This window comes from Heloderma suspectum, chromosome 2, assembly GCF_057233095.1.
Source record: "Heloderma suspectum isolate Gila_16-S chromosome 2, 16-S_ref, whole genome shotgun sequence".
NCBI classification, from domain to species: Eukaryota; Metazoa; Chordata; class Lepidosauria; order Squamata; family Helodermatidae; genus Heloderma; species Heloderma suspectum.
Genome location: NC_139459.1, coordinates 204,147,789 through 204,167,559, shown reverse-complemented (window position 1 = coordinate 204,167,559; position 19,771 = coordinate 204,147,789). Strand labels below are relative to the sequence as shown.

Sequence of the window (19,771 nt, the reverse complement as noted above, 5' to 3'; positions counted from 1 at the left end):
TTGTGGGTGCTATTGGAGGTGCCTGCAGGCACCATGGCACCCACAGGTGCCACATTAGGGAACCCCTGATTTAAGGCAATAAATTAACAAGGCTCTAAGTAGTATTAGAGCAAAATGAATATAATCCTGTACAATAAAGTGAGCTGTTGAGATTGGTCACAGGTTTTTTTTAAAAAAGCAAACTGAGAAAAGAAGTCAATTGAAGTTTTGTAGTAAATTTGGTGAGACTATTATACATTTTGCTAAACAGGAATATGGTAAAGACTAGGAGTGTTTATTTGTGATTCACAGTGAGTCCAGGTAATGTTGATCTGCGTATATTTATAGTTTATCATAATTGTTTTCCTTTTTTGTTCACTTGATAGGATAAAAATCCAAGTGGCAGCTTTAACAGTGCACAGTCTCACTAAACAGAGACTGACACACGATAAATATTGTGACTGCTTTACAGTTGTAAAGTGTGGTTTGAAAAACCACACTAACATGCAGAAAATTGGGTATGAGAGTTAATATAAGTGTTGCTTTTCAGTCAGCACTTCACGGGGGAAATTTCTTTTGTTCTTGCCTTTTTCAGCCACTTACTTTACATGTTTCTTTTTAGGATTAATGTGAAGAACTGCTTAGATACACATTTTAAATCTGTTTATTATTTCAGTGTATATCCTAACTTTCTAGCACCCAAATTACTTTGATAACATCCTAGACTGTGTAGCAGAGACAAATAATGAACAGTAAAGTTGCTTGTGTTGAGCAAGCTGGAGTGAATAAGTGATGCTTGTAACTAATTCAGCATTGCTTACAATGTAATGCTAGTTGTTTTGTCAGCAAAGCAAACAACGGTGCAAATTGAGCTTTAAATAAATACATATGCCTACCGTGTTCTTACAGAACATGTGATTTCCCCCCAGAGTTATTACCTACAGGAGTTGGGAAAGCACTTGAGTTCTTATATAGACACTAGTAATAACAGAAACGAATTCCAAATGGAATAGCATTGTTAATGATGGTTAAAAGATGGTTTCAAATTGGATTTCCTGAATGCAAAAATGTATTTTGAAAATGACTTAAAATCTCCAAGTGCTATCTGATGTTAGCGGAAAATAATGGATGTTAGTGTGACTACTCTTAGATTTGCAGCATCAAAACCTTGCTGGAGCTTAGATGTAGCCTCAAAACATTGCTGGAGCTGTGAATGTCTAACTGACAATCAGAAGGAAGTGGCAGCAGCAGAACTCAAACTCTTCTGTGTTGCCACAGTTTAGCTGAGCAGGAGGAGAGGGGGTGCCACAAGTTCCAGAGGTTTCACTGTATCATTCAGGAGGAACTCAGCTCATTATCCCCCAGTTTGCATTGCTGTGCAAAAGGGAGAACTCCCTGCAAGTTCAGGACAACTGTTATATTTCTGGTGGCCCCCAGTAGCAGAAAGAAAAGCAATAGTATTTTGCCAGGCTAGAGGTCTATTTGCAGGTCAGTTATCAAGTTCAACGTGTTGGACTGATACTCTGTATAGCTCAGCACTTCCTTGCCAGTTTCCTTCTATTAAAGAAGGAAAGTGTTGGTCCCTTTTGGAACTGTGCAGTTTCAGTGATTCATGCATACTCTTGTTTCCAAGCTGCTGTTGAATCTTAAAATGGTTCCTAGAATGCTGGAGGGGGCAAAGGAAAAAGCTTCTGGAATGCACATTTTGGTCAGGAGAATTATAGGCATTCTCTAGGCATCTTGACTCTCATTACCTTGTGTGTTTGGGCTGGGGGCGGGAAGGAGAGGGAGAAAAGAGATCTCTTACCTTCTTGTTTAGATCCTAGAGCACTAAATTAATGCTTGACAAATAACCAGAGATTTAATTGTGGCATATGTTTATCCAGAGAGCTAATTATCTCTTTTTGGGAATAGAGCATTCTATCTGGGCTGATTTGATTAACCAGCAGCAGCAGCTGGCAGAACTGAATAGCCACGTTGCAGTCAAGAAAGGTCAGAAGCATAAACAGTTCTCATACTCAAAAAGTTGCATTGGAAGGCTGTAGAACTGCTTAAAAAGGGCAGAGAGTAACAGCTCATTGGTATAATAATACTGGGAGTAGCCAAAGTCAGGTATATGCATTTGGCTGGTCTCTGCTCATGTATTGGTTAAGACAGAAAGCCCTATGGCAGTGCCCCCCCCAAAAAAAAAACCCTGGTGCCCTCCAGATGCTTTGGACTTCAACTCTCATCAGTCCTAGCCATCATGGCCAAAAGTCAGGAATGCTGGAAGTTGTAGTCCAAAACATCTGGAGGCCACCAGATTGGAAAGGCTGTCCTATGGTATTAATGTAGTAACATTCCTACATTACAAAGGCAAAAAATCTTAATTATCTTAGTGATAAATGAAAGTTTTAATACTTTTGGTGTGATATAACACATTGACCTGGTTTGCATGTAACATCCAATTCCAGGGTTAAACAACCTAGGAATTGGTGTGGCCATGCAGGAGCAAGTGAGTGTATTGTCTCCCACCTACTCGCCACTTCTGCTTTCCAAAACAACCCAGGAATGCCCTGTTTCTCAGCTGTTGTGATGTGTGAACTCTTCTCTTCCTTCAGTCTTTCTAACCCATTTCAAGAAACAGGAAGACTGAAAGAATATCAGGGAACAGTAAGGGTGATACTGGGAAGTGGCAATGGGATGTGCCAGCACATCACCCCTTTCCCCCTACTTGAAGTGGTCCCCTGGCAAAGCAAGGACTCAAGGATGATGTGGAAATTTTAACCAGGGAATTTGAACAAAACCTTGACATGAAATTAATTTCCCTTCACTGCTATTATGATTTTAAGATTCTATATAATATGAAGCTGCATATGGTAACAGCCTTTCTGAAAATGTGGAACTTCCACCAATAATAGCTTGGCCAAGCAAGTAATTATATTGCATTTGGTCTCTCCTAAAGAAGAATACTGTATTGTAGTTGCTTTTCCCATGCTTCTCTCCTCCTGGCAATTCTAGATAAGGCTGTCATGTGGAAAGTATTTCGAAAGTACAGCATGACTTGAACAATGGTCTGGCTACATCTAAAGGCTGTCTACACAGGAAACCCTGCTGAGATCACCCTGCATTGGTGGCAGTGGCAGATCTTTCTCCTGACTATGTGTGAACCCCACCTTCTAAAAATGAGGATAGATGTACTTAGCTTATTCATGTAATACCAAAGCAGAGATTACTTTAAAGTCATAGCTTGCAGCTACATCTTTTTACATTTTTATTCTAGTGTAAGTGCAACCCAATCTGGATTGGGACCCTAGCATGTAGGGCAGGGGAAAGCCCACCTACCTCCCCACATACTATGATCCTGGTCTGGATTGCACCCCCCCATCCTTACTTACACTAGAGTAAAATGAAGTAATGTCTGCTTTGGCCCTTAAACCTAACTTTCACCCTGTCTCAAGGATTATAACCTAACTTTATCTGTTTTTGTCTTCTCATTTTAACTACCCTATTATGTAGACAGGTAATAATTTGATCAAGAAAACCTCGTAAGATTCACAGGAAACTGAATCAGAGGGTACAGCTGCACATAATTCCTTTGAGGAGTCAGATAACACTCGTTCAGGGGTATCCAGTCCTTACAAGCCACATGGATTTGGAACTGAGCATCTGGTCCTTACAAACCACATAAACATTAATAGTGTTTCCACACTAACTTTTTCTTCTAGCTTTTCTACCATTATTCTTGACAACATTTCTCTCAAGTCATTGCATTCCTCTTTCTTCCTATGTATTTTATTGCTTTTTTAGATTGCTAATTTGTAACTTTTTTTGGAGATTTCATAGCAATTGTAGTGCAGTGCTTTTCAGGTGTGAATTTATGTAGTGCTATTAACCTGGTTCGTACATTACACTGAACCATGGTTTATTTAACCCATGGGTTGCTGAATTCTGGTTTGACATGATATATGAACCCAGCTGCACTAAAAAACCATGGTTTGTTAACTACAAACAACCCAGAAAGAGAACCCATGGTTCTTCTTTGTGGTCTCTGTGATTCATACATATGGGTTATATGCTTGGGCAAGAATAGTCATTCGTAACATTCTAGAGCTAAACCGAGTTTTCGGTGGGAGCCCCACCTACCTCCTCTGCACATGCTCTGGGCATGGTTCCTGCCTGCCTCTCAGTTCCGGCGTAGTGACTAGCAGCATTTGGAACATTCTCTTGCCATACAGCAAAATCCTCTAAAATTCTACTGTCCTCTCCTGGGACACTAAACAGAGCTGGCTGTACCACAGAGACACCTCCTGACACCCAATCTTCGGAGCAGGATGACACTGCTGAGACTCGTCTTCCACTTCATATGTCCAGGCCTCAACCTCCTCACTGGACGCCACCATAAGGGATCAGAATCTCCATCATATGACATCAGGCCATATGTGGAACAAATCCTCAGAATGCTCAAACACCTCAGGCTAGAGATTAAGGTCCTACCAATCCTGGTCTCAGATCCAGTCTTTAAAAGAGTACAACCAGACTTCACTAGTTACTATGCCAATGCTTCCAACATTAGTGCATGTAATCAAACAGTCCTGGGTGAATCCTTCTACTCTCCTGCTCACGTGTAGAAAAATAGAAAACATAGACTGCTCCTTCCTCTTCCAACACCAAACTCCATAATAGTAGAAGTGTCCCAGTTGAAGATGAGACAAAAGCCTCACTCTACCCCTGTGGATTCAAAGGAAAGGAAATTAGATTCAATGGGATGCAGGATTTGTTCCACTGCAGCCCTAGCGCTCTGTGTGGCAAACTATGAGACATGCATGGCAACCTACGAACAGTTGTTTTGGGAAAAAGCAGCAATCTTCTTCAACCATCCTCTGGAAGATAGCAAAACCTTGCAATGATTTTCCAAGATGAAGCCCACAGATTAGCAGGCCAACAAATCAGCATAGCTCACCACCTGGTTTACTGTGGCTCCAAGGCTATGGCAGGTGCTATCTCTTTAAGACAACATGCCTGGCTTCATAGTGCAGGACTCCACCAGGAGGCCATATCAAGAAAAAAGGATTTTCCATTGGATAGTGAAGGCCTTTTTAGTGCATCCACTGATGACAATCTTGACCACATATACAAAATGAAGACATATGCCCAGAATATGGGAATGGGATCCCAATCCTTGTCAGCCTCCACCAGCCAGCCATGTCCATACTGCCAATGCCAATCGCCACCTCAGTGCCAACCCGATTTAGGCAAGAACCAAACTTCAAAACAAGTCTCATACTCGTCCTTTCACTCAAAAAGACAATTTTGGAATACATACTGCCATTCTACTCATGGTAAACACCCTGACCGATACAAATGGCACTTTGACTCCTACAGTGGAGCCCAACCACCATTTCCTTTCCACGAGAACAGACTCGAACTCTTTTTCCATGCCTGGAGGTCCATCATCACCAACAAGTGGGTACTTTCTGTCATCACCCAAGGCTATTTCATTGAATTTGAAGATACCCCCCCCCCAGGAATCTTCTGCTCTACCTGCCCTACTTAGGTTCTAAGAGACAAAATTGCTATCCTTTTGAGCAAGGGCATGATAGAAAAACTCTTGTCTGCTCAAAGGACCACAGTTTCTTCTCCAGGTACTTTACAGTCTCCAAAAAGAATGGCAGTCTTTGACCTATACTCAACTTTCAGGATATAAAGTTCTCCCTTCTCAATTAGCCATGGCTCCCAGAGTCTTTACAAAGTGTATGGCAGCGGTAGCAGCCCATCTAAGACTCCAAGGCATTGTCATTTTTCCATGCATAGACGACTGGCTCTTCGTAGCCCCCTCTCACTACTGCCTGAGTACCAATATCAACGTTGCTCTTTTGTTTCTGCAATCTTTTGCCTGTAGGTCAACAAAGAAAAATCCTGTCTTATCCCATCTTGAACCTGACAATTCTTGAACCTGGGTACTTCTCAGTTCCACTCAAGCCCATGTCTACCTGCCAGAGGACAGAGCAGGTGGGAGCCGCACTTGAAGTATGTGCAGAGAAGATGGGCCAGGCTCTTGTCTAAAACTCTCTTTAGCTCTAGAAGGTTCCCAATGACTGTTCTGTGCAGACACATAATCCATATGTGTGAGTTCACAGATGACCACTCAAAGAACCACAGTTACAGGTAAGCAACCTGTCTTTGTTATTTGGTTGTGAACTCTGGGTTGTTTAAACCATCGGTGGTTGTTATGTGTGAACCCAGAGCCATGGGTTGTTCATGAGTTGTTTTGCCAGGCTACAGAGAACATAAGAACATAAGAAGAGCCATGCTGGATCAGATCAAGGGTCCATCTAGTCCAGCCTTCTGTTCACACAGTGGCCAACCAGCTGTCGACCAGGAAACCACAAGCAGGACACGAATGCAACAGCACCCTCCTACCCATGCTCCCCAGTAACTGGTATACACAGGCATACTGTCTCCAACACTGGAGGTAGCACATAACCATTAGGACTAGTAACCATAGGTAGCCTTCTTCAGAAATTTATCTAACCCCCTTTTAAAGCCATTGAAATTGGCTTTAAATGTTGTGGTAGCAAATGCCACAGTTTAACTATGCACTGTGTTCAGAAGTACTTCTTTTTATCTGTCCTGAATCTCCCACCAGAGGTGGCGGGCAAGAGTAGTGAAACAACCCAGCCATTCTACATGCCAATACTACAGTGCTGCAAAGGCATTTGGGATACAGGAAGGGAGTGGGTGAAAGAGGAGGGAAGAAAACAATTTAGGGATTGAGAAAACAAACCATGGTTTGTCTGATCATCTGCCAGACAAAGCCTGGGTAAGACAACAAGCTGTGGGTTAACCGTGGGTTAAATAAACTATGGGTTAGAGTTATGTGTGAATCAGGTCATTGTCTCACTTAATTTGGAGGTGTGGTTGTGGCATGGTTGGAGTTTCTCTGTAATTCTCTGTCTCTGCATTATCTGGTTCATGATAATCTGTCTTCATTACCTACCTGTCTGTTCCTCTCCCATTTCATGTTCTATAACTACTCAGTTGATGAGCTACTGATCTATCCCCTCAGTGCTACCCAGTTCATCTGTTACGTTTACTTTTAAATTAGAAAAACATATATACTGAGTGTGGCCTTACTCAAGCTTTGATGCACATACACTACTTTTGAAGGGAAAGCATATTCTACTTCCTTCCATGGATCATCCACAGTAGTGCCAACAAGAGTTTTTACAAGGAAAGAGATGGAGGAAGTAATTTTTCTTAATCACACCAGACAGGAGTGGTGTGGGCTTTAATGGGGAAAAAGGGTATTTCTACATGAACCATGGCTGGCAGGTTCATGCTGAGTGCACACTAGCATTGGGGTGCACATATTCCTTGAAATGGATGGGCAGAAGGTGTTTGGGACTCCAACTCCCAGAATCCCCTGCCAACATGGCCAATGGTGAGGAATGCTGGGAATTGAAATCCAAAAAATCTGGAAATTTACCTTCTACCCACCTCTGTTGTAAATGCGGGGGACACCTCCACTTCCTATGGAATTTCATTGGGGGTGGTTCTAAGCAGCGACAGGGGATCAGATTGTGCATAATGCTAGCACTAGTAGAGCATTAACATCCCCCCTTCCCTCCCTCACACATACACCTTTAGGTTGTCTGAAAGCATGCTGAGCTGTTAATTTGTTAGGTCCTCTCATTTCTGTTTAAGTCAGGACAAAAGTTCATGCTAGCCCCAATGTCCTCACAACAAAGATAAATGACTACTTTCCTTTGACCCATGACACCACCTTCTTAAAAGGGCACTGTCATTAAAGTACAGAACTTGAGTAGGACAAGCCATTGAGGGGGTCTTAAGTTTGTTATGTCAAAACACATCCAACTATATCTACCTGTATCTCCCCAGTTTGTATATAGATCTACATCTCCCCACCTATATCTCCTGTCCTGGCTGCTTGCTGAACCTATATTTTGTCAGTCATAACCAGGCTTGTTTTCATTATTGTTTCGTTTCAATCTTTTCAGCTCATTTTAATGACTGGATATCAGCATTTAGCGGTATGGTTGAATGAGGGATAACTGGTCACCTGTACGGTCAGTGTGTTTCCAGGGTATGTAGGATATCAGACACAATTACTGTTTAATAATCTTTCCACATAGTGGAGCAGAATATACAAATAGTTGCAGGAATCAAGGTATCCAGACAGTAGTAGCTGAGCCTATAAACTGAAAAGTAGCCAGAGAAGTGGGCCTCTGCGTATGATAAAACCTTAGGATGCCTTTCAATCTGGAATGCATCACTTTTGAATGTTTTTAATGTGGTACAGAATGTGGAAGAGGCCTGCTTTCAAACCAAACCTTCATTGTAGTCAGATTAGCCTGTTCATTCTGCAGATACAGGAAATATAAGTTTCACATCTAAAAATGGCCTTATTTGTCAACCGAAGCCTCTGTACTGTAGTGTGTTTGAACCTAGCTCACAGCTTAGTCTTCTACCTAACTGTATCATGCCAGAAATAGGACTGGTTGAAACAGCTGTTATGAGAAATGACTTGAGAGTAACTTCTGTGAATTCTGTAAAAGCCACTCAGCCTCTATAACTTTTTTGAAAAGGATTAATAAGGTAATGTAAAACTCAGGCAGTATGAAGTAAGAATCTACTTAGTGTATTCTAGTTTAGTGTTTTCCTTTCCTTTTCTTTTTTGCTCTTTCCCAAAAAGAGTTATTCAAGTGCTGCAGTAGACTGAGCTAATAAGGAAAACACATTTAAGTTGTTGACATCAAGGCTTTCTATTTCATTAACAGAAATGCTATAATGAAATCTCATATTACAACACATGTTACTGATAAGTGGCCATCTGCAAGGAATTGGAACAGGAAAGGTATTGGGGTGGGGGAGAAGTCCTTTTGCCCCTCTTGTTTTGGCGCCACACTATTGTTTTGCTCTCCTTCCACTTCCTGCCTCACTCATCCTCCTCCCCTCACCCTTTTAATTCTACCAGCTGGCTGAAGACACAAGAGCATCATTTAGCTTACACAGACAGTGGGCTTAAATCCAGCTTTGTGTGAGCAGGCTTCAGCACACACAATGGGACTTTCCCTTGCTTTCCTTCTGCCTTACAGCCCCCTGCGCATGCCCCAAATCTGTTTCAGAGGGTTCCCCAAGCCATGGGAAGCTACAGGGGGAGGAGAAAACTGTTCTGTAAGCAGTTCTGTTCTGCTAGTGGATGGCCAGCACTGGATACAACCCTGTGTGTAGGATTGCAGCCCAAATGGCTTGTACATAATTTGGCATAATAATCCCATAATCCATATATATGGGATTATGATGCCAAACGGGGTGTGTGTGTGTGTGTGTGTGTGTACACACACACACACACATACACACGTCAGTAAGGAGTTAAATGATTGTGAATTGAACAGAAAACAAGTTTAATATCTTCATCTGTTAAATGGTTTAATGAACGTAGGACATTATTCACCAGACACCAATATTGCGAAGTCCCCATTAAAATGAATACAAACTGAACTAGAGCAATGGTTGGCAGATTGCTTGTTTTTAAAGTGAATAAAAAGAAAACAAGGTCTGGAAATTGGTACAGTTAAACGCTTTTGTGTTTACTGAATCTGTTGATTAAATAAAATGCTTTGATATCAAACAGATCGTGTTTTGAATGAGGGGGATCTGATCTTAAAGTGTACATGTTATGAATAACAAATAAATTATGCAATGCAAATAATTACTTTGTAACTGCAAAACACCTCTCTTCTAATTATCCCCATAACCCAATAATGGTTCTTCTGTCTTTTGGGGATGGGGGTGGTTACTCATGGTTTTTAAAAACCTTGCTTTCTTCCAATAAATATCTCTTTCAAACTTCATTTTAAGTGTAGAAATTATTGGAAACAGTTAAAATGTATCTATTCAGAGTACTGAAGTTTCCTCGTTAATGCCATTATATTGGTCTGTGTGGGTTAACAGAAGTCAACCAGCGCAACCGTGAAGATTCCTTTCCTTTATGCAGGGGTGGGCAACTTGTCGCCATCCAGATGTTTTGGTCTACAATTCCCATCAGCCCTAGCCAGCATAGCCAGTAGTGAGATCTGATGGGAGCTGTAGGCCAAAACATCTGGAGGGCCACTTTGCCAACCCCTCCTTTATAGAGATTCCTGAAGAGAAGAAAGCACTCTCTTTGGTGCTCTTCCTTGTTTATTATGTTGTTGTTGTTGTTGTTGTGTAATTACCATATCTTAATATATATATATATATATATATATATATATATAAGTGTTTTTTGTACTGTATCTGATATAATAAAAAAACCTGAATAAACTGAAGTTCACCCTCCCTCAAAAAAAAACCTCAACCAAGTAATCAATACAGATCTTTGTTTAGCAAATGACATATTTTGTGTATATTTGCTTTCCACAGATTTTGCAACCCAATCCTAAGCATGTCTTCTCTGACGTATGGCCTACTTTATTCAGTGGACTGACTCCCAACTAAATGTGCATACAATTTCAATCTTAACTCGCTTTCATCTTTCTTAGCAAAACATTAGCTTTTCTCATCTTGGGTTAGAATGAAGGCATTTTTGGCATTTGAAATCCCCTTGTGCTTTCTTCCTCTGTTTTCTTTTTTGGCATTCTCCCATTCATGACTCAACTTCTGAATGGTATCATTTTCAATGCACGGGTGGCCTGATGGTATAAACTTAGTTTAGCTGCAGCAGTGTGCTGCTCCAGCTAAAGTAGCAATCTGACCCCTGGGAAGTGAGGCTGCCCCTGCTAGAAGAACCACCCTGTATGTCAGAGCTGGGGAAAATGCTGGTACTCCTTTGTGTCTGACAAACGTTTGGAAGTGCACATACTTAGGCCTTGGTGTGCACAGATTACCTGGGCTTAAGCCCTCCTGTTGTGCTCAGTGCATATTAGTATGTGTTGTTTTTCTTTATGCTACCATTACCTGTTCAACTGTAGAGAGAGAGAGCACCGCCCAGTTCTATATGTCTCACAGGGGCCACTTTGTGGCCACTGGTGTGTGAGTGCCCCATATCTCCACTTGTATTCTGGGAGTGCTTACTGGAAGTGTTTGTGTGCATGCGTTTGTGTGCTCTTTTATATGTTTGTAGGTAAACCTTCTAATACTATGCATAATACTGTATTTTTAAGGGTTTTAATCTTTGTAAACTTCCCAGAGAACTTTGGCTATTGGGCAGTATAGAAATGAAATAAAATGAAGTGGTGAGGAAGGTATACTGGTGGTGTTGTGAATTGGAGTCTGTGCTTTTCTAGCTGTGTTTCTCCCTTCTCCATGAAGGATTTTTCATTTACGTATGGAGAGATTCCTTGTTGGTATTTATATCTAGAGGCAGGATTCTGGGAGGGAGACTAAGACACAAGAGTTACAGTTGCCCTTTTTTCTTCTTCCTTCTGCTCTGCTGGGTGTCTATAGTTCATGCAAATGTTCCTCTTTGCCATTGTTCCCCAGTCACTAGTTCCACTTTCCCTTGCATGTAGAAGTAGAAGAGAGTATAGATGTTCTACATTTTGAATGATGGGCTATGTTCCCTTCAGCTGCTTATAGCAGCTTTCCTCAACTTGGTGCCCTCCTGACATTTTGGACTCCAGTCCCATCAGCTCCAGCCGCATGACCAAATGGTCAGGGATAATGAGAGTTGTAGTCTGAAACATCGGGGGGGATGGACCAGGTTGCGGGAAGCTGGCTTATGGGGACTAGCGCTGTGCATACCTTGTTTGGCTATTCGAATCACCACAAGCCCACATTCCAACTTGCTTGGTCTCTGTGTGTGTGTGTGTGTGTGAGTGTGTGTGTGTGTGTGTGTGACAGAGAGAGAGAGAGAGAGAGAAGGATGGTTGCTGCACTCCTAGCATGCTAACCTGACTTCTTTTCTGACCATTCTCAGCATGCACCTTCTTCTCCACTCCCTTTAGGCCTCATCTTGTATAGCTTCATGGTATAAATGGCTTATACTGGGTTAGCCATGTGAATGGGGTGCAGTTGCTGGCTGTGTTGTACCAATATAAGGAGAGGAATGTGTGATCCTATATGACTGTGGCCAGAAAGAGACTGAATGTTTTAGAAAGGCCAGATCAAGTTACAGAAGGATGATGCAGTGGTTTGAACAGGAGATATGCCAGCCAAGCCTGTCTCCTCCACCCTGTATGAACTTTTGCTTCCTTGTCAGACTGAAACCTTTTAGTTTTCACTGTTCCATGCAAGATGCAATCTCTTGGCTGCTGAACTCATCTGTGGGTCTCTGGTCTTAATGTGTGCAGTGCTGTTTTGTATGTTGATACTTGAAGCAGTGAATCCATGTTGTATTCCTTGGCCCCCAATAACCTTTATGTGGGGTACTTTCATTATTAATATTTATTAATCCCAGAAAAATACTGGCTTCTTAGGTACAAAACTTAACATAACATAAGCCCATTATAAGGGGTTACTGGGAATGTAGGCTGTAGATGTGATGCTTACTGTATGGGAATTATTATTATTATTATTATTATTATCATCATCATCATTTCCTGAAGTAAGAATGCACTTCACTAGAGAATATAACTATTAGAGAGCAGGGAAATGGAAACTAAAGATAGGAGGTAATTGAAATCTTCACGCTCAAGGTACCTGCACTTATTAATACTGTATAAAAATTTTGGATGTACCGTTTTTATACATTTTAACTGAATACAATACTTCTTGGCACTATTTGTACTGGTGACCTTACAGAATGAAGCACTGTTGTGGTAAGCAGGCGTAGTTCTGGGCTTTGGGTGAATTCACATAACTTTTTCCAGCAAGTTTACATAACTTTCTGGGCTTCTCTCCTGTAGAGGTTACAGATTGGGCACTACATGGTATCTTATGAGAGGTATGTGATGATAAATAAAAGTGTGCATTTATGTGGTAATGTTGCTTATCCATATCTCTACCCAACTCTTGTGCTTGTGTTTCCACCCTTGGTGTAAAACACAATATATGATCTCCTTTAGGATTTCTTTATATATAATTTTGAAGACACAGATGCCTTCCCAGGTGTTATACAATCCACTGCAGATCCATAAAATATAATAATATGAATTGGCAATACATGCATTTTATCTTGGTGAAAATATTTCTGTAGTGCAAAAATCTAGAAGCAGTTTCAGAAATCATGAAGCATCTTTCCAGGGTGCACCTGCAATGCAGACATTAGTGGATATTTGTATGCATAGTGAACATTCATTTTGATGTGGTGAATAGAATATTAACAGAGGAAGACACGTGGTTCAAGTATCTACTCAGACATTGCATGACCTGCCTCACAAGCTTGTTGTGAGAATAAAATAGCGTAACCACATGTACCACTTAGAAATATTTTAAAATATGGTCAGAGAGAGAGAGAGAGAATAAATGTATGTATGTAATCTTCAGCTCTTTGAATGAATGGTGAGATACAACTGATAAAATAGACTGGCAAATGTGCATACTCACTTCATTCAAAGAAGCAGGCCTCATAACTTAAATAAGGCCATAAATTCTGTGCTTCCAAATTGCACATATAACTTCTTAATTGGCCTTTCTTCATTTATCTAATCTCAAACCTTGGGCTCAGTTGGTCATAACAGGGTCACAGTAGAGCCATCATTTACATTAGCCTTCCTGCTCCTTAACCAAGTGGCACTTTGAATTACGATTGGAATTTGAGTTTAAGGGGGGGAAATGGTTGCTTTGAAGTTCATTGCCAAACATGTTCTGATACTGACTGGTGGATATTGGAGGTGGCAGGGAGAGAGATACATTATAGATGAGTAGTGATTTCAACTTGTGCTTGCCATTCTGTGCACTTTTTCATATATTGGGAAGCATTATAGCACTGCTGCTGTTAGAGAGCAATCCTATGGCCGCTAGACAGCAGCTAGACGGCCATAGGATATGCTGTTTTCTGGGAACCGACCTCCTCCAACTTCCGTGCTGCCTTGGAGGCAGCGCGGAACAGCCCCATCCTCTGCGCTCACGAGAGGAGCACGGAGCGGCTGGAAGGGGATGTGGCTGGGGGCGTTCTGGGGCAGCGACAGCGTAGCTGTGTGTACGACACATCCAATGTTCTCATACAGCAGCCTCCTTCCCCGCTCCATCCTCCCGTGGCTAGACAGCTGCAATTGGCTGTCTAGCCAAAAAAGCAGAGCAGTGGAAGCGCGGAGGGCATGATCCCCTCCGTGCTTCTCCTGCCCTGCTTAGGATTGGTGGTTGCCTCCGAGTTTGAAGGCGGCCACCTATCTCAATAGGATTGTGCACTTAGTTGAGGTGGAAATTTTAAAAACAGCATGTCTAAATAACCTGGAATACCATTGAGAGTGTTGCAGATTGCTGTTGAAAAATGGGTGCTCTGTCTTTGGTAAACTCTGATTTCTTTTCACCTCAGAATCCACAAGACTCTTTGTTTTTCTCTTTCTAGAGTTTTTTTCTACTGAAAATCAAAGCAGCTTTAAAAGTTAGGTCTTCCAGATCAAAATATCCAATAAGGAAGAGAACTGTTTAGCTACTAATCATGATGTGACATGGAGGGAAATTTTAAAAACCTCACAATAAGGACTCATGTTTAGTTCAGTCTAGCCTCTGATTAACCGCTTCATTTGCATCTGTGAATATGATATAAGAATTATCATAGGTTAAGGGACCCTATGGGGAAAACACCCATGAGAATTGTTGCTTGGGAATTCTGGAGTCAAAGGTAGGTATTTCATGGGTGGGAAAGAGTTGCTCCCCATATCTGTTGCTAAATTGACCACTGCCTGAAACCAGTTAAATAAATAAATTCATATACCGTGTTGAATGTGTTGAATACATGATTAAACAAAGGCCTCCGTTATGTCAACATAACTATAATAAGATTAGGTATACCGCAGAAAATACTGAATCTTTAAAAAAAAACAAAACACCTTACATTTCTTAAGACTATTGTTATCACAGGTGTTTAAAAAAAAATCCCAAACACCCTGTACCACCTTAAGTTGTTTCAAACAACTTGTATGCTTACATACACAGAAATAATGTTGATTTTACACAGAAAAAACATTAGGCATTTCAGTTTTGCTGCAAGGCTGTATGCCAGCCTTCCCCAGCCTCGTGCCCTTCAGATGTTTTGGACTTCAACTCCCATCAGCTACAGCCAGCACAGCCAGTGGTCAGAAATGCTGGGAGTTGTAGTCCAAACCAATGGAAGGCACCAGGTTGGGGAAGGCTGCTATACTCACCTCATCTTTGAATTAGCTATTATGATCCAAATGTTGAATAAATATATAAATATTCTTTGTAAAAAGAAAATACATGTACAACAATAAGAAGATTGGGGTCCATTAGCAGTAACCCCGGAGCTGTTTATGTTCTGGCATTCAGCTACATTTTGCATGGTGTTCTTTCTAGGACATTTTTCCTTGGTACAATAAGTTGCCATAGCTTTTAGCAGTATAGTGACCTTGCATATGAAAATGACCTATAACAGTAGATCAGTTCTTAAATAGATATCTGTTCTTGGCATTTCTAGCAAGGAGTTAACTTTGTATGGAATCCATGTTGCAGTCATATGCAGTCAATTGAGACAAATCATGTGTCTCCTTCCCCCTGTGTTTTCTGAACGAGTCATTGATATGGGCATACCTCCTAATTTGGCAGCCATGTTGCATCTCTGACTCATGCAGAGATGCAACATGATGAGAATATTCTGCCACATCTTTGCATTGGGAGTTACTGAATGATGTAATCATCTCCAATACAGCAGAAATTATTTGCTCCCAATGGAAGCTGACTGAAAGGCAGTAAGACCAGCGCAATAGTCATGCAGAGTCTCAGTCAGCAGGCAGCCTCCTTTGTGCCTTTAGTTACTCAATTGCGGCTTGAGACCCACTAGCCGTTTTCTCATGGCACACAGAATTATTTGATATATAGACACAACGGTTGCCAAAACAGGACTCCATAAAACTGACCTTAAGTTGTTTTGATGATGGCTTTCTACATGCTAAGCAACTGATCATGTAATGTCGACATGTGAGCTGTGTTGTCTTTCTGTATTGGCAAAAGTCCAAAGTTTTTGAACAACCATAAGTATAGATCAGAGACCAATATAGTGTTCAATAGTTCATATACTGTTTAATTATCCCTAAGAGAGTAAAACCCATCCTAAATCAAGGTTTTGTGGAACCTGATTCTGATTAATTTCCATATTTTGTGAATTCATTTTATTACTTATAAATCATTGCAAAGAGTGATGGAGAATTGTTTTTTTAATTTGTTCTTATTCATTATCCTGCCTTTTAACCAAGGAACAGAAGACAGCTTGCAACATAGTTAAAACTATGTTGTACAAAGTATAGGGTGAATTACAAAGTTGCATGAGCAGACTTCTGCTGGTGCAATGGGACTTCCCCTTCCTCTCTTCCCTCCTGTCCACCCCAAATCTGCTCCAGAGGGTTCTGCAATCCCCTAAAGCAGATTCTGGGGGTGCAGGAGGTCTGCAGGGGATGTGGGAATCTGTTTCACCAACTGTGTTCGTTCTGTTGGAAGACGGACACTGTTGGATTTCACCCATAAAGTCCTACCAAAAAAAATCAAACCAGCTAAAACAACTGAGTAGTGCACAATTTTATAAAAACAGCAGCAGATCATAATTCCAGAGAACCACAGATACATAAATAAATGTATTTGCAATAGTACATTGCTTATCTTTTCTCTTTGTTGAAGCATACAGGACACTGTTGCCATCATGCAAAGTAAATGCAATATTATGTAATAAATACAATGAGAATAAATACAATGATCGCCTGATATACTGTCATGAAATGTACAAGAAACTAATATACTGTAAATGAATACCTAAGCAGAAAGAATGCTGTGTCTCTTGAAGTGATGCTGAAGATTTGTGATAGAAATTCAAATCATGGGCCAAGATTTCAATCAAACAATTCACAAGACAGATTACTGTTTCAAGCCACTTTAGTGAGACCTGCATGCATGTAAATTGACCTTAGCCTTGTTAACAAATCTGCAGTCACCTGAATATTTTTCTTCTCTTTCTAGTTTGCTGCTTTGTGGTTCACAAGAGGTGCCATGAATTTGTTACCTTTTCTTGTCCTGGGGCAGACAAAGGGCCTGACACTGATGTAAGTACATTGGAGTTTGATGTCTGATCTGTTTTGATACATTGCTCTTTTTGAAAAGGGTGATGGATGTTGGCAGCACAGGACCAGTTAATAAGTTCTTTGATATGTTCTGTTCATTGTTTTATCCATCACAGTATATTTTTTGCATGAAGTGGACAGTTAACATATAAGCAAATAAGGGAGAAAGTAGAGATACAAAACAAAAAGGAGCAGGGGGAGAAGGAACAGAGAACAGAGAATATATGCCCCTAAAGTAATCTTTATTAATATTGAAAGCAAATGATAGCCAGCTGTCTATCATTTCAGACCTCCCAATTGCTGCACCATGGATTTATGATCATGTGAACCCCCCCCCTTAATTCTAACCCATTATTTTTGGATTGAGCCGGTCATTGAATGCAGGTAGACACTGAGGTCTCCAATGATTTCACAATTTTGTTTCACAATGAAAATAGAAGTTCAGTTATGTTTTGTATGTCTGAGTCTGGAACTTGCACAGCACTGCAATATGAAATGTCCTAGTCCTAAGGAGTTCACACCTTTCCTTCTAAATCAGGGGTGTCAAACCTCTTTCAGCTTGAGGGCCAAATTTAATTTTGAAGCTCTTTGGAGCTGAATTCCAGTGGTGGGAGGGACTGAAGGTAAAAGGGGGCAGGACCAAAGGCAAAAGGGATGTTCTTAACATATTCATAGCGGATAATTTTACCAGTGGCTAATAGCCAGATAGATAAATGGAGCAACCATGTTCAGAAGCAATATACTTGTGAATATTAGGTGCTGGGAATAACAATGGAGGTGGTCTGTTGCCTTCATGCTTGGCTTTTGGGCTTCATGAAAGCATCTAGCGGGCCATTGTGAGGAACAGCATGCTGAGCTAAATAAACACTTGGTCTGATCCAGCAGGGCTCTTTAGGAGTTGCTTGCTACATGAATCCTTTAAGGCTATAGTGTGGACTGACGTTATATATTACCTGGGATTATAATACCTACAACTGAAAATAATAGCAATAAACAAATAAAATCACTGCAGGAAGTGAGGACATCAACTTGGGACAACTGATCTTCCCTGCATATTTGCTGTCCGTACTTAAAAGAATTAAAGGGCACAATCCTATGCATGTTTAGACAGACAAAAGTCCTACAACTCCCAGCATTCCCCAGCTAGCCATGCTAGCTAGGCAATGCTGGGAGTTGTAGGAATTTTGTCTGTCTAAACATGCTCTCTAAAATATTCATTTATGTTCTTATTTATATTCTTGGTGGTATCTAATAATGCTGCTGCACCTCTGCTCATTTTTTTGTATCCACAGAACTGACTGCCAGTGGAACAGGAAGCTAACGCTTCCTAGAGCAACTCCAAAAATGAGCTGAAACACTCATTTCCAGAACTGGATTTGTCAAGGAAAGCTCCCTTCTGCTAGCTTCCCGTTGCGCTGGTTGGTCCTGCTGGCTGGCATGCATGCAGCACTGAGTGCTCTGCTGTCATAAAGCTCAAATATTTTTGCTCAGATACCAACAAGCAGGAGAGGAGGGAAATGATGATGGGGGAAGGGGAAGACTTGCAGAGTATTAATATAGTAGGTTGGATCCAGTTATGCCTAGAGCAGATCAGTTGAAATCAACGGGCCTGAAGTTAGTATGATTAATATAGGTTCATTTGATTTCAGTGGGTCTACTCTAAATGTGACTAAGTCTAGATCCAGCCTTACTGGTTTTACTGTCAAGAGTGACAGAGAAATGTTACACACATTTCAATGTTTTGTAACAGTTTTATTGATGCATCAATAACCAATTCTTACCAGAAAAGAAAAGCTGAAGCACAGAAGTCAGTAATGCACATCCAAGAAGTTTCCTGGGGTTTTCTCCAGAGTATAACCCAGCAACAAACTGCTTTTTATACCCTGCAAAGCACAAAAAGGGGTATCTAAGCTGGAGCTGCTATTTGCAAAAGCTGAGGGAAAACATAGTGTATAACAATTAAAATTGTGGAAATTAACTGCTTTTACATATTTTCCTATATAACAACATATTGTTTTGTACATGAGAAATTCAGTGAGGTGTGAGTGCAATATCTGGCAGTTAAATCAATGAAGATGTTTTTGTGGCACCTTAAAAGACTAACATATTGTCGCATATGCTTTCATAGTCTAAAGGGTACTTCATCAGATGCATTATCCTCTTGTGCGTATGCAATCGTGCTCTCTCTCACGTTCTCTCTGTCTCTCGCGCGCACGCGCGCGAACGCAGGAAGCTGTCAGATATGGAGTCAGACCGTTGGACCATCTCGCTCAGTCTACTACAGCCTACACTGATTGGCAACATCTCTCCAGGGTTTTAGGCTGGAGTTTTCCCCAGCGCTACCTAGAGTTGCCAGGGATTAAACTTGGAACCTTCTGCTTGAAAACTTCTGAGTGTGGGCCCTTCCCACATGCAAAGGCATTCAAGTTAGAAATTCATTCCCATGCACATGACCAAACAGATGATTGACCCTCTCACAACCCTAACTGCAAGCCATTCCCACACATAATAGTCCTGAGCCAAAATACTTCCAAAACCCAACTTTCACAAAGGAATAACTTTATAATCAACAAAAACAACCATTACAATAGATGTTCTGTGTTCTCCAGAAATGTGTCTTAAAACCATAATGTGAAACT

General features: G+C 41.0%; 1 protein-coding gene across 1 annotated transcript in view; it reads left to right on the top strand.

Annotated features, from left to right (window-relative positions):
- The window catches only part of PRKCA (protein kinase C alpha), a 296,418-nt gene that overhangs the window by 113,752 nt on the left and 162,895 nt on the right, over nucleotides 1-19,771 (top strand). Inside the window, exon 3 of the mRNA XM_084837479.1 lies at nucleotides 17,032-17,114. Coding sequence (XP_084693605.1) covers nucleotides 17,032-17,114 — 83 coding nt within the window. The remainder of the gene's footprint in view (nucleotides 1-17,031; nucleotides 17,115-19,771) is intronic.